The sequence below is a fragment of the Chlamydotis macqueenii genome, chromosome 12 (genome assembly GCF_036417535.1).
Source record: "Chlamydotis macqueenii isolate bChlMac1 chromosome 12, bChlMac1.mat, whole genome shotgun sequence".
NCBI classification, from domain to species: Eukaryota; Metazoa; Chordata; class Aves; order Otidiformes; family Otididae; genus Chlamydotis; species Chlamydotis macqueenii.
The window spans coordinates 15,060,587-15,085,944 of NC_141567.1; the positions used below are offsets into that span (position 1 = coordinate 15,060,587).

The 25,358-nt window shown below is 49.6% G+C and overlaps 1 protein-coding gene across 2 annotated transcripts in view; it reads right to left on the minus strand.

Moving 5' to 3' along the window:
* Positions 1-495: 495 nt before the first annotated feature.
* Positions 496-25,358, minus strand: part of TRIP4 (thyroid hormone receptor interactor 4) — a 31,548-nt gene continuing 6,685 nt past the window's right edge. The window contains exons 6-13 of one of the 2 annotated variants that reach the window (XM_086757527.1): positions 24,610-24,739; positions 24,079-24,294; positions 23,409-23,535; positions 22,511-22,698; positions 20,607-20,731; positions 19,702-19,793; positions 5,333-5,435; positions 496-731 (exon numbers count right to left, since the gene is read on the minus strand). In XM_086757527.1, the coding sequence (XP_086613653.1) occupies positions 664-731; positions 5,333-5,435; positions 19,702-19,793; positions 20,607-20,731; positions 22,511-22,698; positions 23,409-23,535; positions 24,079-24,294; positions 24,610-24,739 (1,049 nt within the window). In that variant the 3' untranslated portion in view covers positions 496-663. The remainder of the gene's footprint in view (positions 732-5,332; positions 5,436-19,701; positions 19,794-20,606; positions 20,732-22,510; positions 22,699-23,408; positions 23,536-24,078; positions 24,295-24,609; positions 24,740-25,358) is intronic. The other variant, XM_086757528.1, reaches the window with a different exon arrangement.

Here is a 25,358-nt window from a genome sequence, read left to right on the forward strand (position 1 = left end):
GAGAAATTAATCTTATTCATAAGGCAGAGCGGGTTTTTCACTGATGCACACAGCTGCTGGAGGAGGGGTCAGCTTTTGCAGGGCAGCTGCTGCTTTGACAGAAGATCTAAGGCTGGGTACTTCCCGGCATTTCCAAGAGTGGAAAGCCTCCGAGCAGGAACAGAGCACACCTCTCACCCTGAGTCCCCTGCATCCTCGAGCATGGGCTCTCCAGCTGTTGGGAGCCATCCCCCTCGTCCCCCACTTCTCGTCCTTCTCTTGTGAGGTCAGCACCGCGATGTGTCTGACTCCATCCAGCCAAAAGACCTCAAGGCACATTTTGAGGAGGGAGATGCTGCCCAAGCCAGGATGGAGCTAACCCCTGCCTGCCGAGACGATCCGGTGCTCACAGGAGACGCCAGCACTTGGTTGAATTCCATCCCATCAAGCTCCATCTCCCACCCACCTGTGTCCACAGCATGTGACCTCCCAAGCACGGTGCTGTTCGGTGAGAGCTCGGTGAAAACACGTCTCTTTTAATGCTTTTGGAATACAGCAGATAAAGCAATACCTAAAAGCGCTCTGGGATCCATCTTGCACCTGCTTTCAGAGTCGAGGACCATCCCGGCACCCTTCGGTGGCAGACAGGTGCTGCGTGGGAACCCATCGCTGCTCCCCCTCGGCTCACCCCATCGCTTTCTGCTTCATTAACCCCTTCTTTGCTCCCTGATGGATCTTTGCATCCAGCTTCCCTGTAGAGAGGGGATTAAGAAAAAAAACATAACAAACCCTCATCACTCTTTCTTTTTAAATGCTATTTGCAATGCAAATCAGCTGGAGGCAGCAAGGTCTCCTAGTTAGTGTGTTCCTGTCACATTCAATTATCCTGCTTGAGGAGCCAGGCGTTTCCAGCCGCTGTGGCTTCCCTCCGCAGGCGCAACACCGGGGAGCCGGGGGCAAGCATGTCTGATGCGGCAAAGAGACGCCGGAGCAGGGGAAATTCAGCAAGGAGGAGAGTAAATTAACATCCAGCGCTCATCCGCTGCTACCAGGGGGAAAACTGATCCCTTTGCTTGCCCCAGGATGCGTGTCCTCGCGTTTGAGGGAGATGAGGGACCGTTAAGCATCATGTTGGGGACACATTTCTCCATGGTGTGGTGGAAAGCCAGGCTTGGGGACAATAAACCCCCATCTTGGGGATAACAATGGAATGGAACGCAGAAGGTGATGGGGACCGACCACTCTGTGCTGTCAAGCGTTAGGCTGGTGGCCTCCAAGGCCACCATCTGGGAGGGCTGCGCTGCCTTTGCCACTGGGGAGCACCTTGGGGAGTCCAGGTGCCCACACCCAGCTGTTCCGATGGGACCTGGAGCAAAAGCCACCCTCCCTCGTCCCACCAAGCTTCACAGCCCTTGGTGACTTCGTTACCAGCTCCGCTTTTCCACCTGGGAGAGGAGCAGGACACCAACACATGGGATTTGGGCAACTCCTGCAGAAGAAGCCAAGCACCAGGCACAGCGAGCAAGCTGGGAGGGCAGTGGGCCACCTCAGAAGGGTGTCCCTGTCCCCCTCTCCCTGCCCATAAAAAAGCAAGGATGCTCTCGCTCTCCCAGGCAAAGCTCCCTCCTCCAAAAGGGAGAGGAAGAAAGGAAAGGTGACCTTAAGCAAGGCAGCACGGCAAAGAGCCAGCCTCCCGGAGAGGCTTTGCCGTCAGCCAGCACCAGTCAAATCCTCTAGTGCCACGTCTCCCTGGGAACATCCCTGCTGCTGCTCCCCTGTGTCTTCCCATGCTCCAACTGCCAGCCTCATCCTGTCTCTGTCTGTAGCTGGGAGCAGGGACAGGGCTCCAGCAAGTTGCAGAAGCCAGCAGGAAAAACTGCAGAGCCTGTGGTGAGCTGGAGAGGGCAGCCCCAGTTCCTAGGGAATATCTTCTGCATCCCTCAGGAGGGACACGGGCAGCCACCATGTGCCGTGAGAAGCAGGTGCTTGTCCAAGGAAAATGGCTCCAAACCAGCCAGAGACCATCACCTTCTCTTCAAACTGAGAAAACTTCTCAATTTCAGCTCCACAAAGAGTCTGACAATGCTTTTCCCAGGAAAGGCAGGTTACAGAACTGCTTCCCTCAGGATGTACCACCAGCACAACCCAGCTTCCCTGAAACTGGTCCTCCTCCTTCAGCTTGAGTTTTGGGCCAGCCTATCTCTTGTCTGAGCTTGAGAGGGAAGTTCAATACATCAAACCCGTAACACGTTCAAAACAAATGTGAGCAAGGGTTTGCACATCACTGTGCTATAGATCCACAAACTGAAACACAGCTACGGTCAGGTCAACATTGGAAGCAGGAACCAGAAGCTGACCACGTCTCGGTGCAGCAGTTGCCAACCTGCAGCCCTTGGAACACAAAAGTGCTTCTAGAAAGCTCTTCCACCATCACAAATGAGAAAATTAAATCTGAGGCCAAGTGAAAGCGCAAAATAGGGCATTACTTGAAGCATCTGTTTTCAGTGTTCTCACCCTGAGCTTCAGAGTTTGGAAGACGCTCTCCTACAAGGTCTGCGAGAACCACAATCCTCTCTGCCGCCCTGTACAGGAGAAGACTTTCCCCACGTGCCTAAGGATGGAGAAGAAGCTCCCTCCTTGCAATGGCTGGAAACAGCAGTAGGCACTCAATGAGGCCAAGCCAGCACGGCCAGACTGTCTGGAAGCAGCATGTTGGACCACCGTGTCGCCAAGCCGCGGGGTTTTTGGCAGGAGAAAGGCGGCGTGTTCACATTTGCTCCATGCTCTGGTCCCCCTCCACCAATGCTGTGTTCCCTCTGGGGGTGTAAGCTTCACATTTAATGTGCCTGCCTGCTCCACCCAGACCCCAAAAGCGATCAGGAGGCTCCTCAATTCTATCAGCTGGCAAAGATAAAACATCACGTGGGTAACCCTTAGGAAAAGGCTAAAAATAAGGCAATGGCCCCAGGGTCCCCTTCTCTTTCCGCTCAGTGATTTCAGGACTCTTGTCTTGCACTGTGACGTGTCCCTTCGCCTGCTGCTCCGCGGGAGGATTCTGAGCGATGCTCGAGGGAGGCTTCAGGGAAGCCTGGCCCAGATTCAAGGAAATCTCCCACGAGAACTGCCACCGAGCTTTGTCCTCATGCACTGAAACTAAGTGGGGATGTGTTTGGGGACAGCCGTGCTCCCAAATATGATGCAAACACAGTGCTCATCCCTTCCACACAAACAATAACCCTGGCAGCAAAAATCAAGCTATGTTTGGGTTTTTTCTCCCCATCCCTGGGCTGCTAGAAATGACTAATTTGCAACGCAGAAGCATTCAGATGTCATCGCGGCAAGGTCCACGCTGTTATCTGGCAAGAATAAACACTCTGGCTTGGCTTCCCAACAAGACAAACTGGCATTTTGTCATGGCTTGAGCCAGGCTTCAAGGAGATCAGGACAGCCAGCGAGCTCAGGTGGGGATGTGAGCCGGTGCCTTCCCCCTTGCTCTGCTTCCAGCTCGGAGAATTAAGCTTTTGACTGCCTCGGATGTGATGCCAGCTCCTATTAAAACAGCGCCTTACCCCAGTGAAAGGTCAAAGCCTTCCCTGCTCCTTCCCTAGGCTGTCACAAATATCACCCAGACGGATGACGTCCCCTCCGGCAGGGGAACGTGCAACTCCACAGGCCCCCCACCGCTGCTCTCCTGACAGCTCCTGTCGGGATGGAGGGCAGGAAAGGCAGGGCCAGCAGCAGGAGTGGGCAGCGCAGGCAGCCGCCAGCACAGCCGGCTTCCTTCCAGGCTGTTAGACTGATCCTTCTCCAAGCAGGAAAGTGTCACAACACAAAGGAGACAATGTGACAGATGGGGAGGGAACCAGCAGCGACTGCACCCGGCGAGGCAGACACGCAGAAGCTGCCTGCCCTGTGCTCACACCTCACGGCAGCTTCCCCTTCAGCTGCCGCCAGCAGCTCTCCTCCTGAACGTGACCGGATGGAGGCAGATGCGGCAGTGAAGGGGCATGAGAGAGCCTGTACAAGAGCAAGGAGAGGTTAAAATATGGAGAGGGAAAAAAAAAAAAGGAAAAAAAAAAAAAAAAAAAAAGATGCAGCAGCTGCTCCAGCACGCAACAGCGACAAGGCTGTTCTACCGCAGCAAAGACCTTTGAATCCTAAATAACTCGTCGCAGCGCTGCCTGCTCAGCGGTGCGCTGGGAAAGACCCGTCCCTGGGGGAGGACAGTGCTGCTAGCAAGACTCGTGCGCTGCAGCTCACCAAGCATTGTTTGTTGCCATCCGCTGAATGCACCTCCCAGATGTTGCTACAAAAGGCAAGAAGGAAATCAAATCGTTTTGCCCTGCTCAATACCCCGGCAGGGCAGGAATACCCCTAATGCCCAGGAAGAGACTGAAGCTGTGAAGAACAGTGCTTCTCTGAGCAGAGAGGTGGAAAAAAAAACCACCAACCTCAAACCCAACAAAAATAACCCTACACTGTGCTTCAAAAGCCCTTATTAACCGGTCCTGAGAAATCCTGCCACTCCTGCGCCGCTAGATAGCTACTCCCAGAGAACCATGCTGCAAACGAGAAAGAAAACCAAGTTGTCAGCTCTGCTAAACAAACAGCCAAGACTATTTCTGCTCATGCTGCTTTTAGCCCGTCAAATTAATTTTTCACATCCCCTGAAAGCGTGTACGGTGCCTTCCCCAGGCTGTGTGGTGGGGAGGCTGCTAATAAGGACAGAGCTGACTGCAGGCTCCCCAGCTGCTGCATCCCTCCTCCATCCTTTTTATGGCAGCGGGCAGGAATAACTGGCAGCCTGCGGAAGGGCTGGTGGCTCATAAAAGGGACTAACGACGCTGGCAAGCGGAGCGCGGACAGATGCTGCGGCGCTTCCCCGCGAGCTCTGCCAGGACATCCCATCCCGTCGGCCTGCGGATGGAGAACATCCATCTGGCCCTGCAGCTCTTGCTGCTTCAAGCCCTCACCGTCCTCACAGGCGAGAGGGTAATTTCAAACCGCAGGCAAGGAGCAGGGGTGGATTTGCCCGAGCATCGCTGCACCGGCTCGTGTCTTGACCCAGGCTGATGCCAGAAGCAGATCAGCTGCAGACACGAGCACTCTTTGACTCCAGAGTGTTTGCAGAGGCAGGAAGAGGCATGTATTTTGAAGGAAGCAACATCTGGGGAAAGGGGAACCGAAGACAAAAAAAAATATTACAGATGTATTCGAGTCATTAAACAAACACCTACAGATCAAAGAGCACAGGGCAAAGGTTGCGAACTCATCTGGCAAAGGCAAGCAGAGGTGGTGATGAGAGCAGGCACGAAAGGCCAAGGGGGGCATCTGTGGAAACTTTACTACTTACAGATTTTGTGTTTTCCTTTGATGGGAAACTTCACAACCATCTCCTGGGGATTAGTGCAGATAAAGACAAATGGAGACCCGGACTCCTGGCTCAGATCCGGATACTGCGAAACACAGCACACACACAAAACAGAGTCAGAGCGACTGCCACGGGCGTGAAAGGAGCTCGGCGGTCAGAGGCAGTGAAATTTTTATTTAAGATACGAGTTCCAGCTAGGCTGTAGCAGCTCAGACTAAACCAGTTCAAGAACTTTTAATGGAAAAAAAAAAAAATATTGCAGATTTGGGTCTTAATCAAAGTGAGCCCCTCGCTAAGCCTCTTCTCATCGCACCTCTGCCAGAGCTTACTCCCTTTTCGGATCAGCTCACCGAGCTGCTTCTCTGTGTGCTCCCTAACCATTTTCAGCCTCCTTTAGCACCAACCTCGCCACCTAAAAGGTGTGGTTTCACACTTGACTTATGCTAATCTAGAGCATGGGGTGTCAACAGAGAGGCAGTCGGGGGCTCTGCCCTCCCAAGCTTGCCCTCTCACTGCCTGCTTTGCGCTGGGTCAAGTATGGGACTGATTTTGAGCCCAAAGCATTCCCAGACTCAGCTGAGTGGGGTTGCAGGTACCCCCGCTGAACCCCAGCCACTCATGGGCAGCACACCAGCACCTCAACCAAAACGGCTTAGTGAACCCAACGAGATGATGACCACCAGAAGGGTGGCCACCTCTTCTACTGAAGAAGCTGCCCCTGCTACAGGTACATCCCCATCTCTTCCCCACGCAGCTCAATCAAAACACCAGGGCTTTGAGATTTGGAGAGGGTGCACCATCCTGCAGTAGGATGTGCAACCCTCAAGATTCGTCTGCATCTAAAGAGTGAGCAACAGAAAAAACGCTTGCAATTTGCCAGGGTGACGTCTTCGAGAAACTGGCTGTCTCCATGCAGGGCTGGCTCCGCGCATGGAGTCTATGGGGAGACTTCATGGCAATGAAGACATGGGGGAATTTTATAGGAAGAGTATAAACAGATTGTTTCTCTCATTAGCCATGAGGGGAAAAAGGAGAGGAAAAAAAAAAATCCCACTTAGTGAGGGAAGTGCACTAAAGTCCTGTCTGGATGCAGCTCAGCCACGCTGCTGTTCAGAAGTGAAATGCAAAACAGTGATAAAACATGTATATACTTCAGATTCTCCATTAACTGCAGACCTTGTGCTGACAGGTGCTGAGGCGAAGGTGCTCCAGCCCAGGAAACCCTGTGCAAACAGACTGCGGAAGCGGTTTTCCTTCCATGGGAAAGCTGCCTTTTTTTTTTTTTTTTTTTTTCTCCCCTGCCTTCCTCGAGCAGATCCGTCAAGGCTGCTGTAGGGGACAGGATGCCAGACCAGATGGAGCAGCGCGCCCTGGCAAATCCCCCATTTGTTACTAACAAATGACTCCTAGGCTGAGTGTTTGAAAAGCTCTCACTGACCTGCCAAGATGAGTCTGGATTTGCCCTGGAACAGCTGGGCACGGAGAAGGGAGCAGGGAGCAACCCGCTCTCCCTGTGCTGTAGCAGGGTTTGGCAGCCTTGCCAGCGGTTAGGGGAGATTTACAGAAGCCCAACACTGGGATTGGATCAACCAGAGAAAGCATTTCCAGCCCCTCTCATTTTACAACAGCGTGTAAGAGCTGTTCACCAAGCAAGAGAGAGAGATGTACGTGCACTTAGCTGCTCTGTACAACACTCACACCGGGGGAGAAAGAGCCGCACTGATTTGCATCGCATGCGGATGCCCTGCTGTACCGATCTGGGGTTGGACAGGTTTCTTCCTCTATTTTTGTTTACGGCTGGGCCACATTACTTGACTTGCTTCCACTGCTCCCTGCCAAAGCCAGGGATTTTCATTTCCCATCTGCAGGGGAAGGAGGATCTTGAAAGGTTAGAAAGAGCCAATGTGAATATCCCCGGCCAACGCCTGGTGAGTGTGAAATGCTGGCGCCGCTCTATTGCTCTCAGCATCACGCGGGTGACTGGTGGCCCCTCCATTGCCAGAGGACCTGACTTACCCAGCAGGTAAGTCTCCCACTCTAGCATGGCCTCCGAAGGTCACACCACAAAGCCATCACCCAGATGTGGTCGCAGAGGTGGTCCATCCCCACTCTACTACACGTGGTGCTGCCAGTGGCTTCTTCAGCCAGGTTGTGTGTCCGGGAACACTGTGCCATAGAGGTCTTGCTGCCTGGAGTACAGCTGCTTCCCAAATCTCCTCAGCCACCATCTCCCATGTGGACCTGGACATCACCGTGTCCCCCTTCACGCACCTTACAGGCCCTCATGCAGGGACTGTCCCCATAACAGGTACCCAGGCATAGGCAGCAAAAGCAACAGCCAGGCTGGTTTCTCCACCGCTTTCATCCAAAACCAGGATCAAATCTTCAGCTCCAAAAGCTTCCAGCTCAGTCCAATCTGAAGGCCAAGGTGGATGCCACAGCTGCAACTTAGGCTTACGCTTCCACACTGCAGCCTTTCATCTTCGCTCCCAGGGTACATTTCTGTACGTGTGCCAAATCTGCCTGTGTCCTGCATTTTAAAAGCTTCGATCCTTCCTCCGGCATCTCACTCCCAGGAGGCAGGGAAGGAGCCCCTCGTCCAGCCGCTACATTTAAGGCTTCCTATTGTACCTACCCCGGAAACCTCTTATCCCATCCTGGTGAACAACAAAAGCAGAATATTTCTGTCTGCCAAAGCTGAGAAAAAGCCGCAACCCTTTCCTCTGCCTAGAGACAAGATGCTCCCAGGTGGAGAAGACGGGGCTGAGCTCCCAAAAGATGCTGAGCCAATCTCATGGCCAGGCTCCCCTCTTGCCCCGGTCCCTTCCACAAGTCAATTCAACTCGAACCCTTTCAGAAATTTAGGGAGGTTTTGGGGCAAGTCAGTTTTCTATTGGGTCAATCGGCTGAACCGCTCAAAGAAGGGTCTGGTGAAGTGGGTGAACAACAGGAGAACATGGCGGGGGCTGGTAGGAACCGAGACTCCTCTCAGAGAAGGTTAGGCATGCCCACTGTACCTCCTGAAACCACTGCCTGCAACCTGAACAGAGAAATAGCGAGATATTCTTTTGCCACACAACACATCACCAGGACCAAGAGCACAGCCCCTCCCTAGTGTACCTGTAACAAGCTGCCAAAATGTAAGAGGTTTAGAAACCACCTCACGGACCTCATTCCTAGAAGTCACTGGAGCTGTTACTATTTCCTACCCAAAAATCTCTCCCTGTTCCTATTCAGTCCCCTAAACAGCGCTCACTCTTCATGTCACGCACGATCACCATGAGCAACGTCGCCTGTAGACACCTACGGACTGTATCTACACTATCTTGTCTTGTCATCAACAAGATCAAGACAGACAGCGCGGCTGAACGGCAGCACTCCTCCGCCTCTACGGCTCTTCTGCAGCTTAGCTCAGCACTGGGACATCAGCACCTGCCTGCCCCGCACCAAAGACGCCTCTCCTGTTGGCAACTGACTGACGCTCTCAGCGGAGACGCTGCCACCAAGACAGCAAACACAACTGCTTCTGTTACATTTGCCAAAGCTGCCCAAGTATCTAATGAGTAAAAAACTAACTTCTCATGTTTCTGCTGTAAAAGGTCAGTTGAGTCACCGTAGCATCTGCAACGCACTAAGTTTAGGAGATGGAGAACAAATTTCCTTCCAACTACTACACCCTGCAGATGGTGGCCACTGCCCATCAGCGCTTCAGCAAACCTGAGACTTGTAGTGAAAGCCCAAAAGCCACAACCAGTGTGCCAGAGAGAGAAGACAGAGCATATCTCCAGTAAAGAGGATCTGAAGCAGCAATTTTTTAAATAAAAGGTCCATTTAGAGAGAAACCACACTCCTTCTCCACAAGAGACGAAGAATGAAACTCAGCCAGGAGTCTGATGGGGGATGTTCCTTCCTAATTTCAGTGGCACTCATGGTTATAATCTTGCGGATGTAAATAAGACAGGTGCCAGTACTCCAGGCTTTGATGTTGCCTCTACTGGGAACCAGGCCAGCACTTAGGAGAAGGTGGCTAAAAAAGCCCCCTACAACAAATAAAGTCCAGAGGCCAGGGTGTCCCTCAATAAGGAGAAAACCCACCCCCCTCTAATCCTACAGAAAAGCAGGAAAGCTCAAACGCGACGTGTTATGCAATGTAACCATGGTGTAAAAAAAAAAAAAAAAAAATTATTCAGTCTCCTTTCAGACCTTCTGCCACCTTGTAGCGGACTTGCAACAAGGCAGTTGGGAGGATGGTGGGTTCCGTGGGCTGCAAACAGCCGGCACGGCACGGCACGGCACACCAACTGCTGCTCCAGCCCACTGCTTTGCACAGTTGAAAACCCCACGTATGCTCTCCACACAACCACCATCCTCCTTCCTCATCCCATCTCTGTGACGGCACCTGTCGGGCTTCAATTTGCTGCTAACAGGTTTCTAAGATCATAGCTTTGCAGAGTTTAGCAGGGGAAAAAAAGAAAAAAGCAGATCTCAAGGCAGCTTACCACACACAGAAAGATCTCGAGGTTAAATGCAGCAGCTCAGTACAAGCCGGGAAAAGGAGCTGAGCCCTGGGCTCCTCCGAAAACCAGCCAACAGATTTGCCCTCTTGCTGGAGCTGGCACTTTGAACATACATTAAGTGGCTATCAGATGTCCCCAACAGCCACCCCAATCAAGCTGTGAGCAGGGATAATTGCTAATGAATGTTCCCTACACTTTGTTTTCACCGTCCCTCCTCTCCTGTCACCAGCTCGTCACCACCAGAAATAGCAGCAGGGCTGCCCAGCCTCCCCACTTCACAGCCCACAGCAAAAGAGCAAAGGAGGGGACAAGCCAGCTCGGAGCCAGCAGAGATGTGAACCCACCTTCTCTGACATATGAGTTAAAAAAAAAAAACAAAAAAAAAACAAAACAAAAAAAGAACCACCCTGCTTATTTTTTTCCTCCCACCAACCCGTTAAAAAAAAATATTTTTTTTTTCCCCCCTACTTTGGGTAAAGCTTGCAGCAGGACGCAGGGGCCATGCAGGCTTGCCCAGCATCGCTGGTAACAATGCGGGGTTTGGGACCCTTAGCTCGTCCAGATCCTGTCTCAATAGTGGAAAAAAAAAAAACACCCATGGAGAAGGGCTGTCCCAAGCTCCTCGAGATTTCTTCACCCCTCTCTATCAAGCCGTCTTCAGTTGAGCCTGAGTGCCACAAACCGAAGGCAGAGGAATCAAAAGAGCCAAAGGAAAATGTGCCGGGAGGGAGCCAAACCATCGCTAACAAGATGAGCTCTGCTCCGCTGCATCCCAGGAAGGAACAAAGGCACCACGTGCAATGGAGCAGCGGCTCTGTGCAGCACAAAGCCAAAACACTCCCCTGGCAGCTTTGTTAGCGACCTTTCAAGAGCATCCTTTGCTCTCATTAAGGTCTCTGGACACAAAAGGAGACAAGCAAACATGGCACAAGAGACCAAATGCTAACAGGGGGTGGCAATACCCCCGGCATTTTCCACTGCTGGCCTACAGAGTCCTGCAATGCAGCCTGAGCTCTCCTCTGCTTTCCTTGCCCATTGAGCCTGCGAGCACACGGCCCCACACGCATCCCGGTTAGCGGGAGCGCGGCGGAGAATTGCACGCTGGAACCTGTAGTCCTTTGGCGAGTCACCGCCATCCTCTCCATCTTACGGCTGCCAGGGGTGGCCTTGGGGCGCTGGCACTGGATGCGAGGAGGTGGTTGAGATGTTCTGCAAGGTTAATAGTGGAAAGGGTTGAATCATTTTCCTGGCGTGCCTCCGCGGAGAACAACAGGGGAAATACAGCTCACTCTGCCAGGCAGCCTGGGCCAGGACACCAGCTCCAGTCTTCATTTCCCTGCTGCTCTCTAAGAGCTTTGAAATAAAAGAGGCAGTGCTGGAAAGCAACGCTGTCTGGAAAGAATAAAAGCAAGCAGAGCCCATGTGTTGGCAAGAGAGCTCACCGTAAAATGCATTCAAAGGGAAAAAAAAATAATCTTGGCAGAGATGGTGTCCCCTCTGAAAGAGCAGGGCTGCCGTAACCAGCAGTGGCAATAAATCAGCTTTCCCCAGCAGGCAAAAACTCACCCTGGGCTCTTCCCCAGGCGTTACGAGAAGCCCCTTGGCCAGGTGCAAGGGAGAGGAGCGAGATGCGAGGCACCCCCCTGAGCGCCGGGCACAACTTCCTTCACCCCGTTTTCCTGGTGATTTGTGGGAAAGGCGGATCCGCTCTTCTTTCACGCCTCATAAGCTTCATAGCTGTCAGACTAACGTAACAGGTAATTAACTACTAAACAGCCACTTTCTCCTCCTCTCCGGAGGGAAATTGCTCACCATCCAGCTAGAAAATGTTTCTTTAGTGGTTTGAAAAGGGGAAAAGAAAGTCGAGAGCTTCTGGCGAGCGATGGGGGTGCCACAGCCAAAGAGGGGCACTTGCAGGATCTGCAACATGGACATACAGACGCAGGAGAAACGGAGCCCTCAAAAATTAGAGATGATGCTTAACCAGTTGTGGGTGCTCCAAACTCCCCAATTACAGTTTGGGCACCACCAGCAATAATCCCTGTTCCTGCTTACAGAAACCCCATGGAGCTGCCTTAGTACAGCTGCAGCCAAAAACAATCCAGCCCTTGACACTCAGTTCTCAGCTCTGTGGTCCATCTGCAGGTAGCAGTTATTTAATATCAAGAGGAAAAAAAAAAAAATCTCAATCTTCTTGCAGTGCGCAAGATCAGCCTTCGAGAACTGCTGTGCCCGAGCAGCATCCGTCCTTGTCGCTTTTCCAAGGAGAATGGTGTTGAAGCATCATTTCCCCGTCTGTTGTTCTAACAGAGGTAGTCTCCGCTGCCTCTTTACAAGGACATTCACTTTTGGGGATTATCTAGCCCATGTTCCAACCCAGCCTTCATCCTGAAGGGCTCCAGAGCACGTTCACCCAAAGGTGACACCCGACTGGCAACAGGAGCTATCGCCTGAGCCAGAAGATCCAGGTTTGCCACTGCTTTGTGTCACCATCTCCTGACTCAGACCTCCAGTTTTGGACAGAGCTTGCAGAGCACCAAGTGCTTCACTTTGAGGTTTGTTCTCCCTCACAACATGGTCTTGCATCACACTTTCAAGTTGGAGCACATTTTCAAGTATCATCTTTTAAAGACCCGTTCCCTCTGCCTTAGCACAGGCCAGCCAGCCTTTGGCCCAGGAGAAACATAGCATTTTCCTAAAGAGAAACCCCAAAGCAGTTTCAACTTTCTAAAAATGCCAATTTTTCTAGCCTGAGGCAGAAACATCCAGTACTGCAGCCTTGTGAACAGGCACCCCAGGAACTCTACATGCTGCCCTCGGCCACAGAAGATGACATGGATGCAGAGGAGCCACTCTGTGGAGGCTAGGTTAGAAAAGGGATATGCGCCAACGTTGAATCTGAATTAACAGAACAGGCAAGAAGAAAAAAAGCAGGATCACAAAAAAACACAAACAAAAGCCAGCAGCCAAACTTTTGTTTGAAAGCCTGTCAGGTCTAGACTGCAACGTGTGAGGAAGGAACAGCTCGAAACCACAGCTGCTAATGGTTATGGATTTGGCAATCAAAATGTCTTTGTTAAAAAAAAAAAAAAAAAAGTTAACTGCCTTACTATTGAGGTTACAAACCGCAGCCTTGATGCATTGTTGCAGTCAACATCCTCCCTGCTGTTTCTGAGAGCTTACATCTGCTGCTGGCAGATCACGCGCTGGCATAGGCTCCCTTCACAAGGATGCACAAGAAATTTTGCTAGCCTGCCATCCTTTCCCCTTCTTCCCACAATGATGCCTGTCAGTCCTTGCCTGCTCTGCCTCTCGCATGCTTAGCTGGTACGCAACCAGATCCAGACACAGCAGGCTGAGATCGCCGCAGGATCCTTCCCCCAGCCAGTCGGATCCATCCGGTGGGTGTTCTCCGCCTCCCAGCCTCCAGCTCGGCTCTCGTCATGTTCCTACACCACAAGCTGTACTTTGATTCAAAGGGCAAGGGAAGCAATTAAAATGTAATAAGTAATAACAGGACTTTGAAATGTAGATTTAATATTCAAACTCGTGCTGGTGCACTCAGATTTTAAAACACTGAGCAGTATGCCATGGCTCCAGTGCACAGGGAGACCTGCAGGACCCAGCAGGGCGGGCGAACACCGGGCACGCTACATGACCCCTGCTCTCCCTGAACCAGCACTGCAGGACCTACGGCCACAACACCCTTTTCTGCAGCTCCAATCCCAGCCCATGGTAAACCATGCTTGAGATGTTCACGGAGTGCCTGATGACCATCAGGGGAAACTGGGTAGACTTGGAGAAATGCTTGGTAGCGTACCAGGCTCAGCTGAAAGAGGCGCTTACATACGCCTGTGCCAAGGGATGGTACAGCCAGGACTAACCTCTGCTGCAATGCAGCCCCACAACCCACACTGTCGGACAAGACCTGGCCAGGAGGAGGAAAGAGGCAATGGGAAGGAGGAGACGAGGGAAAACTAGGGCACCTGCTTCTGCTCAAGTAGCTCACAGTGCCTGCACCCTGCTAGATACAGTCAGACAGCTTCAGTCAGCTCCATAAAGTCCTTCCATAAATCAGAGTTGCAAAGCAAAGGGGTAAAACGGCGCAGCCGAGCACAGCAGGTGATGGAGATCAGCTGAACTTTGAAAAAAACCTAACTCCGGTGAACACAGCCCTGCACAGACAAGGCACCGGCAGCCCTGCCCTGGTTTACTTCAGCAGCTGCCACGCCCCACACTGACCCTTGCTGCTACTCCCCCAGGAGGCGTGACGCCAGTGGCTGCTTCCAGCTATTGATTCAATCCCACCAGCGTGACGGGATTTCTCACGGCCCAACGCGCGGCAGAACCAGGATCCACATCTGAGCGACCGGTCTGTTCAGGGTTATGAAATCGATGACATGCCAGTGACAGCTTAAGCAAGCACAGTCCTTGGGCACCCATACATCTACCGCCGTGGTTATATTTTGCAGCTGCCAGCTCCCCTGTCATTCAGGGTCACCACCTAAAGAGTGGTCACAGCTCAACCTGGTGGAGCTACAACCAGATGGCAAGGGTGTGGGGCACCTGAGCAGGAGGTAGGCTCGAGGTCAGTTTTATCTAACACTTGCTTTCAGGATTAATAAAAACCATACACCGAGAGGATGGCAAGTATCGTAAGTGACCACATCTGAAGGGAGTTAAAAAAAAATCCCACATCGCTGACTGGTTTGCTGAAATGGTAGCAGAGGCTAAGTCCACAGTCATCATTAATTAAGTCATACGCTTCAGCCTTGGCTTCATTTTTTCCCTAGGGTCTAGGAAACCGGAGGAGAGGGCAAGCTAGCCTCTATCATTCGATTTCTTTGGCATGTTAATGCATTCCTAAATTAATCATCATCAAGTGACAATCTCTCCTTCATCTTAACAGACTGAGCAGTGGCCTCAGTAAACCTGCTGGCTTACGCAAGGCAGCTGGAGCCTTCGAAGAGTCTCTGATGAAAACCACAGCTCTTCACACAAGGAAAAACTCCCCCATCTCTTACTGTCTATAATCCAAACCAGCTGCATGCCTGCTCTGCTCCACTGCTAGAACCACAAACCAGGGGGGCTTTACGCGGTGAGAAACTGAATCAAGAGATACATCACCCATAGGTCCCTGCAAGCCAGATTAATGCCTGATACCTCTTGATCTAACATCAGGCTACACGTGAAAGACAAATTCAGCTTAGGAGAATTCAGGGACCTGTAAAGTTCAAAGGCCTTTCATCAGTTGCAATCATTAACAGCCACCTAGATTGCTGCAGAAGGAAGTATATCTGATCTGGCCTTCAAAACCCTGCTGAACACCAGTCATCGCAAGAGGTGCAACAACTAAGCCTCGGGAACGAGAAGGCAAATATCTCGTTAGTAGGGGCATGAATGAAGGTGCCAGGACAGCCACAGCATCACACAAATGAGCATTTGTCTCACTCAGAACCTGCACTAGGAAACCTTTACCTTAGGGAAAAGGTCCTCATAAAAAGTCCCTACGTATTTACACTGTTCTTCAAAGTACACATCAATGTATATATTTGTGTTTTTCTCATTAACTTCTTTCCTAGAAAAATATTGCCAGCGGGCTGTTGTTCCTTTATTTGGAGATAATCTATCCAGGCACCTTCTGGAGTCTAAACATAGAAAATTTCTACCCTTCTTTTTCTCTCCTCTTTGAGCATTTAAAGCAAGTCCTGTATGCTTGGCGCCCAAGTCTCATTTTTTTTGCTGTTATTTTCACCAGGGAGGGAAGAGGAGGGCAAGAAATTAAATGCAAATTTCCTGAGAGGGAAAGATGGAGCCTATTTAAATGATAGTTTCAATCTTGTGGCACAAAAATAGCTTAGATGTGTTCCCTTGTGCAGATTTAGGACACTAAGTGATCACCTAGAAATGAAAAATAAACACTTTACTCCCGTCAAATGTAATTACCCAATATTTCAACCTGAGATAATAGCTACATCTAGATATCGGCATGTGTGCGCGCTCGCATTCAAAATAAGTCCAAACACACTCATCAACTACTAAAATAGCCGCAGCGGAAATGTTCTTTTTCCAGTTAAAGTAATAGTCTCTTGGATCAAAGTCGTTAGCAAAATGAACATGGACTTCAGAGCACATTAAAACGGCATAAATGTAAACAGTTCCCTCCTTGCTTTAGACTCTCGCCAAGCCCTGCCTGCACCATCCCATGTTTCCCCAGCGAGTGCTGCTGAAGTCACCGACACCTCACGCAGGAAAAGAAAGGCAGCTCCTTGCTCTGCCCAAGGTGTTGGTGACGTCAGCCCCGGAGCAAGGAAAAGCCGTCTCGTCAACCCTCAGATCTCAACAGGGGAAAAAAAAAAAGTTTCCAGGTCAACCTCAGCGCCGAAAAGGGTAACAAAGGGATCATTCTGGTCTCAAGCAAGGGTTTTTGGGTGGCTGCCATGAAGAGAAGGAAACGAGCCCAGAACACGCTCCGAGGTGGTGTAAGATGTGCAAAGCTCAACTGGAAATACTGAGATTTAAGAGCCATGCGGACGGAGCTCCGGGCACCAGCCAACCAGCCACCCTCAGCAACAGGGCTGAGTGCAGAAAGCAGCTTTTGCTTCAGTTCCCTGCACACAAAGCAGATGACACTCGATACCTGGGGTGGACTTTCCTACCTGATAACAACTTCCTCTCCAAGAGCAGCTTCAATTAAAAGATTGCAGCTTTGAGTGGTAAAATGGGGTGTATATAACCTCTGACAGGGAAGCACTGCTTTATTTTCCACGTGAGAACGAGACCCAGAGGAACAGATTTAACTAATTCATGCAATTAGTAGCACAACTGGGATTAGGGCAATGTCATCCAACACGATGCTGATTTTAATCACAAGGACACCTCTGGTCTGCTCTTCCTCTGCTCTCTGCCAGCTACTGCGTACAAGATCCTGTGCTGTCATCACTTCTTATGCGGCTCTGAAGATCTGCAAACGACTTCAACAACGTCAGTTGGTCTTCAAATACTGTACAGAGGGCAGAGCTGCAGGACTAACCCCTCTTGAAGGGGTGACGCGAGGCCAGACTTGCACGTCCACCAAGAATGCAGATAAATAACCAGTGCCTAATAAAAATATAAGTTCTCAGGGCCAGGACTTGGTCTGAGTCTGCTGATGCAGCAAACGGGGCATCGGTGCTTGATTTTTGTTTTCAAGTACAAGTGTAAAAAAAAAAAAATTAGATGAGGATAATGATAGAAAAATATCAGCAGGGTGCCACTAACATCTTCATTAGCAACCTGAGAGAGCATGCAAACAGCAAGGAAATTAAATCTGCAGACGGTACTAAATAGGGAGTGGGTGACAGCATTAAAAATACTGAGAAATAATAGAAAAGTCACAGGAGGGACAGACCAGGAAGATTCTCCCTTGCCTACGGAAACGAATGGTCTCAAGAGTCAAAATAAACTTCTGCAGCTGCTAAAAAAGGCAGAGCCACCATCAAAAGACAATGAACAAGACAAGGAACTATTTCATCTTCGGGTGGTAGGTATAATCTCCAAACGTGGCTTGCGCTGCACTTGTGAAATGATTTCTTCCAGAAAATGCAGAAGATTCAAACAAGAGTTGGTGAGGAGGAGAGGTGCGAGTCAAAGCACAGCGCCTGAAAAGAGGTCTGCAGTGGCTTAATCTCCAAGAGGTCTCTGCTGCTGCATCACATTACCTTACTTGCTAACATACTGCAGATCTTTAGAAAATATTCAATGTTTTTTGCATGCCATAAACAGCAAAAATACATCATCTTCCTTTCCCTCTTCCCCTGAAGCGAGGAGGAGTCTGTGCACCAAGAAACGGCTGGATCACATTGCTGACATGTGGCTTTGGTGCTGGTTGCTGATGAACCTGGGCTGAATCATCAGCACGAGCAACACGGATTTCCTACTCCCAGGGAGATCCAACTCAGATTTCCGAGCTGGTGCTGCACACTTTATCTTGCTAGCGTTCGCAGTTAAATTAGTCTCAGCTTCCTTCTGATGTACTTGCTGCTTATGATAGTCCACAAACACACACATTTCCTCATAAATCAACTTCAGAAGGACACTCAGGTCTCTGAATCCAATCTTATAAGCTAGGGAAATGAACGCCGCATAAAGCGATCCAGGGCAAAAAAAAAAATGGACCACTGTAAAAAGGCAACAAATTAGGAATCATAAATAGTTTGCAACATGGGAGCAGCAAAAAGCCAGCAAGATATACACCTGTACCTGCCATGGCATCATGGCATGGAGAAGAGAGGTAAATCTCTCACCATTGGTCTGATAACAGTGCTCCCGGAATACACTACGCTTCCCCAGTGCCCCTGCAGCCAAGCGGTGCCAGCAAACTGGGAGGAATTTATAGAGAACACAGCTAATTGTGCAGCTCCTCTATGGGAAGATTAAAAGCTAGTTACCTACAGCTTGATTTCCAGATTGTAAAAAGCTGTTACAGCCATTTTACCAAGGCCAGAAGAACGTATCCACAAAGGAAGAGGAGGAATTGGTAGGGAGAAAAAAGTACTTGTGAGAGACCAGGATATCTTTTCCCACCATGTTGCAGACAGCAGAAGAAGGATGAGGATCTCCATTTAAGACCAAACTGCAAGTCAGCAGATGATGCAGACCAAAAACCCTACACTGGCCCCAGTGTCCTTTCCTCTTGTCTCTCCCAAGGCTTGCTCCCATACAAGGCCAAACACTCCTGCAGATTTCATTGTATCCCAGTCCCAAAGCTCCCTCTGCTGCTCATATTCCAATCTCTCCCCATTCCACCCACGACTGAGAAGAGACATAACCTCATCAAAAATATTCTCTTCATCTGTCGTTTCTGGGCATTTCTCTCTGCTAAAAAACCTCCCAGGGTTTGGGAAATCCAGAAGAGCACTTCATGAGAAACAGCCCCAAGCTGCTGATGCCTCTCCAACTCTTCATAGCAAGAACACACCCATCAGATCAGCCTGGTGTGTCCTCCTCCTCCATCCCAAGGAATCCATTTATTCTGTCTCACAAGATGCTCTTGGTTCACTATCAAGCCCTATACAAGGGCACAAATCCCTGCAATAACTGCAAAGTCTCTGCTAGCTGTGCTGAGGGAGTGTTTACCTGCCCTCCAAAAGCAGCCAAACAGGTACTTGACCCCTCCTAATCCAGAGTCCTCCCTGAGATGGAAAAATCAGCACAGTTATATCCAGAGGTAGGAAAAAAATTCTGCCTGGCTGAGCAAAACTTGGAGCAATTCTTTCTATTACAAGCCCCTGAAGTTTCTTTAAGAGAAACAATGAGCACTTTAGGAACCGCATCCAGGTAAGATGTAAGCTCCCGAGTTTGCCAAATGAGGATGAAAATCAGAAATGCAACATTAATGCATGATAAGTTCCTGTCTTCCACAGTCCAGCACAGCCACGGCAAGCTGGTGCACATCCATCTGTGCAGCAAGGGAAGCAAGGACTGTTGTGAGCCCTTGCAGCATGGTCTTCCTCAAGCCAGTGTTGGTTTAATTAAACAGGCATGAGTCCTTATTAAAAAGAGTTTCAGAGTATGTGAGAAACTAGTTTCAACCAAACTACCTCACTGCCAGAGAGGCTGATGATGGATTTAGTCTGTATCAGTCCACCACTCCCTTCCACCATTGCTGAAATGCATTTTCTCAGTACATTCTCCTTTTAGCCATACAAGATCATGCAGTAGCTGTGTCTCCTCTCAACACAGTCTGAAATCTCCATTCAATGTCTTCTCTAGAACATCTCACAGAGGTGAGTTACACTACTTTAGAAATTGCTGTCTAATGCAAACCTGTAAAGGTTTATTTACTGTACTCACCTGCTCATTAAATTGCTCTTGTGATAAACAATCGGTCACATCCACACAGCCTAGGAGGCACCCTGAGGGATAGTCGCTTGGAAATTCCACATCTGCATGGAAAGAAATATCTCTTAAGGAGGCCCGCATACCCACACACATAGCTGGGGTCTTCTAAAACCCAGGTGCCTTTCCCTCCCACCATGCACTTCTACTTTTTGAGGCACAATAAAACATAGAGCAATTTTAACACCCTTTCTTCTTCCAGCCCAGGATCTTCACCACGACAGGACTAATGTTGGGAGATTTAATTATACAACCACCTTTCCTTGCTTAGCTTCTGGCAGAAGAACATACAGCGCAGGCGGAGCCCCAGGTCCTGGTGAGGGAGCAGACAATCCTGCTGTATGACATTTAAGCCGGGTGACGTGCATAAACACCGCACAAACAGGCGTGCAGTGCAGCCACCAGCATCCTCCTACCCACGGGAGAGAATAACATCTTCCTGAGAACCCGCAGCTTTTCAATCCCGATTTCCACAAGGTCAGAACACAGGAAAAGCCTTTAACATCACTGTAAACAGACTGAAGCACAAGCCACCTCACACGCATGCAAGCACACACTCAACAGCTTGTTGCTTGAGCCAAGAACGAAATGAAGTCCTTTGCTGTCAAAAGCTATCACAGAAGTCAGACGCAATTTGACGATTTCTGTGCTTGGAGTGCGTGACGAGCTAAAGGACGGAGTTAAAATCTGCCACCGTATTCATTCAGCTGACAAAATGTAGCAAGGATGAAGAGAATTTCAAGAACAGAAGATTAAAAAGCGAAGCGGTAATAGCTGCTCAGCAGAAAGGGCTTTCTGACACTGCTCATTACGTGGCTCAATGTACCAAATAATACAAAGATCCAAGGAGAGAAGTTCACCTTTCTGGAGCAGCAATCTGTAGGTGGCCTCCAGTTCAGAGATTTCCTGAGGGGAAGGTCTTTTAGCAGTAGCTGCAATCCATAACCGCCCTCTATGAGATGTGTACCAGGTCCTGCCCTCCACCCTAGAGAACAAAGGAGAATTTGGGACTTAAATTTCAGCAGAAATCAGCCACGCGGACAGGTTTTTCAACCAAACACTTCGCTATGGAATTCCTGCTGCTAAGCTTTGCCCTGACTGTTTAAACTCAAGCAACTTGTCAGCACTACAGAGAAAAGCTAAGATGGGCAAGAAATAACGCCAGAAGCAGAGCATGTCCTCAGTGCTTTAGAGCAACAGTAAAAAAGGACATCAATCCTCTGCCTGTCGGACACATGTGTAGGACAATCCGCTCAGACAATTCCCTTACAAGCTCAAAGTTAGGCACAGTAAGCATGCAATCTGGGGAGTAATAACGGACCACGCATCTGTACGAAGCGGTTGTTAGCTGCAGCTCTCCAGGATCCCAGCATGGGCGCTAGGCATCAGTGCTGCAGCTGCATCGGAGCGGCTGACAGCATCCCCAGAGCACCCGGCTGCAGAAGCCAGGCACACTAAGACTTACAGCATCTTTAGCTAGGGAAGTGAAAAAGCTTTGCTCTCTAAAATGAAAAAATCTGTGAAGGAAAGGAAAAAAAAGGCTAAAGAAATTATTTGCTCTATATTAATGGTAGGAAAGGTGAATTAACATGCCAGGGATGTTGGGCTGAAGGAGCTTCTCTTTGCACCCTGATTCCTAGCCCAGAGGGGGAAGGTGGTGGCAAGGGGTGTGCGCATGTGGTTGTTTTTTTTAAACAAAGCCTGGTGCCACTGTTGGCTTCTTTATGATGGACAAGAAGACCAGAAGAACATATTTCACACTTTCAGCTTATTTGCCTTTCAAATTCCAGAAAAGTATGCCCCAATTAACATGTGGAAATCTCAGCCTCTCTCTAAATTTACCCACTGTGAAGAAGCTTGTACCTGCCAGGTTCGCTACTCTCATGAGAAGGACTTGGGAGTGCTGGTGGACGAGAGGCTCAACATGAGCCAGCAATGTGCCCTTGTGGCCCAGAAGGCCAACCGCATCCTGGGCTGCATCAAAAGGAGTGTGGCCAGCAGGTCGAGGGAGGTGATTCTCCCCCTCTACTCTGCCCTGGTGAGACCCCACCTGCAGTACTGCATCCAGCTCTGGAGCCCCCAACACAAGGACATGGACCAGTTGGAGAGGGTCCCGAGCAGGGCCACGAAGATGATCAGAGGGCTGGAGCACCTTTCCTATGAGGACAAGCTGAGAGAGTTGGGGCTGTTCAGCCTGGAGAAGAGGAGGCTCCGGGGAGACCTTATAGCAGCCTTCCAGTACCTCAAGGGGGCCTACAGGAAAGATGGGGGAAGACTGTTCAGTAGGGCCTGTTGTGATAGGACGAGGGGTAATGGTTTTAAAATAGAGGGGGGTAGATTTAGATTGGACATTAGGAAAAATTTTTTTACAATGTGAGTTGTAGAACACTGGAACAGGTTGCCCAGAGAGGTGGTGGATGCCCCATCCCTGCAAATGTTCAAGGCCAGGTTGGATGAGGCTGAGCAACCTGATCTGGTTGGAGATGTCCCTGCTCCTTGCAGGGGGGTTGGACTAGATGACCTTTGAAGGTCCCTTCCAACCCTAACCGTTCTATGATTCTATGAAAATTGGATTCATCAGCTTCTCAGACCTTCGGTACAGTGGATGAGGAAGCATGGCTTCCAAACCTGAAGCTATCAGTAGGCATCAGCCACTGTACAAAGCAAGCAAGTCCACGGAGGTCCTCTGAGGAACACAACTTTCCATTTTAGCTATAAAGCAAGAGCTGACAAAGATACATCACAGTTCAGGCCACCCCTTTACCTTTTGATTCCTCTTATGAGCAAGGAAGCCCAAGGCTGGTGCATGCTGAGGCACCAGCCATCATCCGAGATCTCCTGCAACTCTCGATCCTGAATTCGCAACCTGTTCCGCTCCGAGCCAGACTCATTTGCAGCATCCATGGAATGGATAGCTTTCCTGTGTGGCAGTGAACCAGTCTGGTCCACCCACTTCGTTGTGTTCAAAAGAAAAAAGAAGAAGGTTAGCATCTCTCTAGGAAAAATGTATATCAAGTGAAATCCTATTTGAAGTTTTCCTTCATTTAAGGACAGAGGTATTACTCTTATTGGGATTACCCTTCCTTGCAAGCTCACTGCGCTCACATGCTACACTTTGGCAGGAGAAAAGCCAAGGTAGTGCTCCACTCTATGCTGCTTTTCCTTTCTATGCATCACAGCTAAACTATCCATTTAAAGAATAAATCTACCTGCTGGTGTTTCAGAGCATTCACAGGAAGATACAATTTTCAAAGCATATTCACAGCCATCAACAGTCAAAACTGGGAATCGTCCAACCTCCAAATGCTTAGCATGCACCAAACACACCACAATTGAACTGGAATGGGAGGGTAGAGATTATGCCCTGTGGAAATTTGAAATCTGGCAGAAAAAGGCTTCACAAATCTGCTAAAAAAGTGACAACCTCAGGCTGGCTTTCAGAATTTTTCCAAGTTCCTGAAAGGCAGGAGACTAAAACCCAGATAAACCAAACCTTCCAAGAGCAAGGAACAGAGCAGGGCATTCTTCTCCATCCCCAGCTCAGAGGGCTAATGACACTGGAGAGGGGAGAGGTACTACAAACACGCTAGAATTCAGTTTTTAAGCTCAGCTGTCCCCAAGTTAGTCATTACTCTGGTGTAAATCTTTAAATTCATACTGACCAAAGGAGCAGGCTGAAGAAGATGAGGATTCACTAAAACACCAGAATTCAGAGTCATCTTTGCTTCTGGGCTCCCAGCTGGCTTGCTCAGCGTGCCACTATTAATGGCTTCAATGGTTTCATCCAGTCTGCAAGCACAAACAAGATGCATGAAAATTCCCTGCTTCTCCCTGGCAACGTGTCCCTTCTCCCCACACAAACACTTCTGACCCAAAGTCATTTTTTACCACCTCCCCTAACTAAATCATTCCCTCGCTCAATCTGATTTATAATTTAAACAGTCACTCTTCTCTACTGCAGAAACTCAGCCTAGTTTGAATTTGAGATTAATTGGTTCTGTTGAGATACGCCTTCTGCAACATCTCTTTCCAGGGCAGCTTTATCTTTAACAGACATGACAGCTACTAAAACCCCATGCAAGTCTTGCACAGTGAGGCTTACGAGAGAGTCTCAGCAGAGCTGGGCTGAAAGAGATGATACCTTGCAAGCCAAAACGGCCCTCAAGGAAGAAAAGGATGCAAAACCGCATCCCAGTGTCAGAGGTGCCCTTCAAGTGAAGGGCTTGCTCAGCTTTCCTTACACACACTTCTAGATTCAGCCAGACCACCATGCGGAATGATTTTCACTCCTCTGCTCTCGGGGACGCCTTCACGCTGCCAGTTCTCACTCACTTGCTGTGGTATTCAGCCATGCTGTCGTCCTCCTCCAGGATCTGCCTGCCAGCGAAGTCGATGGTAATTTTTTTGGCAAGCCGAGAGGCATGACGCAGCTCCCGCAGTTCCTGCTCTCTCTTCTGGAGAGCTTCCCTTTCCTGCTTGGAGAGCCACTGGTTGGAGTCCGTGGCAAAGTAATCTGATTCGTCGTCAATGACCTGGGTTCGGCGCACGCTGGTGAGAAACAATGATAATGGTAGAAGATGAGCTCAGCAGAACAGTGACTCTGCGCTGCCTACCCAAAACGTGCCTTCCCACCAGCTCCTTTCTGCTCTCTCTAGCAAGCTGGACTGTCAGGGACACAAAGCAAGGACTTCCAAACAGGACCCACTCAAGGGGTTCACTCCTTTTCCACCAAATGCCAGCATTAAGCTGTTTGTAGCTACACCCCAGGTTTTAGAAGAAACTCTGTAACATTTCTGTTAAAGGCAGCTTAGTCTGACCGATAATGTATGCTATTTCACAATATTTTCACAGCTTGTATCTTACCTTGTCCTGTCAAATTCCAGCAACTTCTCTTTGTGTTTCACAGCCATCTCCAGGCCTGCTTTGAGCCTAGCCTCTTGTCGAGGCAGTAAGTCTTTGCTTATGGCATCCAAATTCCCTGAACTTTCAGCACCTGAGAGAGAAAACAAATCGTAGCTCAATAGTCAGTTGTTTAAAGCCCAGTCTTGGTGAGCCTGGCCGCAGAAACACCCCCTAAGAAAAATGCCATTCAAGGAACTAAAAGAGGAACCTTGCACCTTTCCAAAGCAGGTTCAAGGCCCGATCTTCCCTCTAGCTCCTTTCCCAGACTCCTTCCTCCTAAGAGAAGGAAGTATTCAAATACTACAGTGACAACGTCTAGGTAGTGTTTAGAGAGGCCCTGGTCTTTGATTCTGCTTCACCCTTCCCTAACAATCTGGGCAGTCCAAATCCCACCCATCCCAAACCACAGGCCTTGAGTCCCCTCCTAAAAGCCAAATTCTTTCCTAAGTGTTTTTAACTCCACAAAGAGACACTTGGTCATGACAGATCACCGACAATTCCCAGTTACACACAGAGCAAGCCTTCTGTCTGCTGCTGTATGAACCTCTCACAAATGAAATCCTCCCCCAGCACACCTCAGCTGGTTTTTCAGACCAGCTATCATCAGACATGGAGAAATCTATTCCCAGCAACCAGTTCTGGCAAGGGGCTGAAAACCAAACCAACCAAAGCAGGGAAAAAAAAAGGGGCTTGCATCAAAGCCACAATGG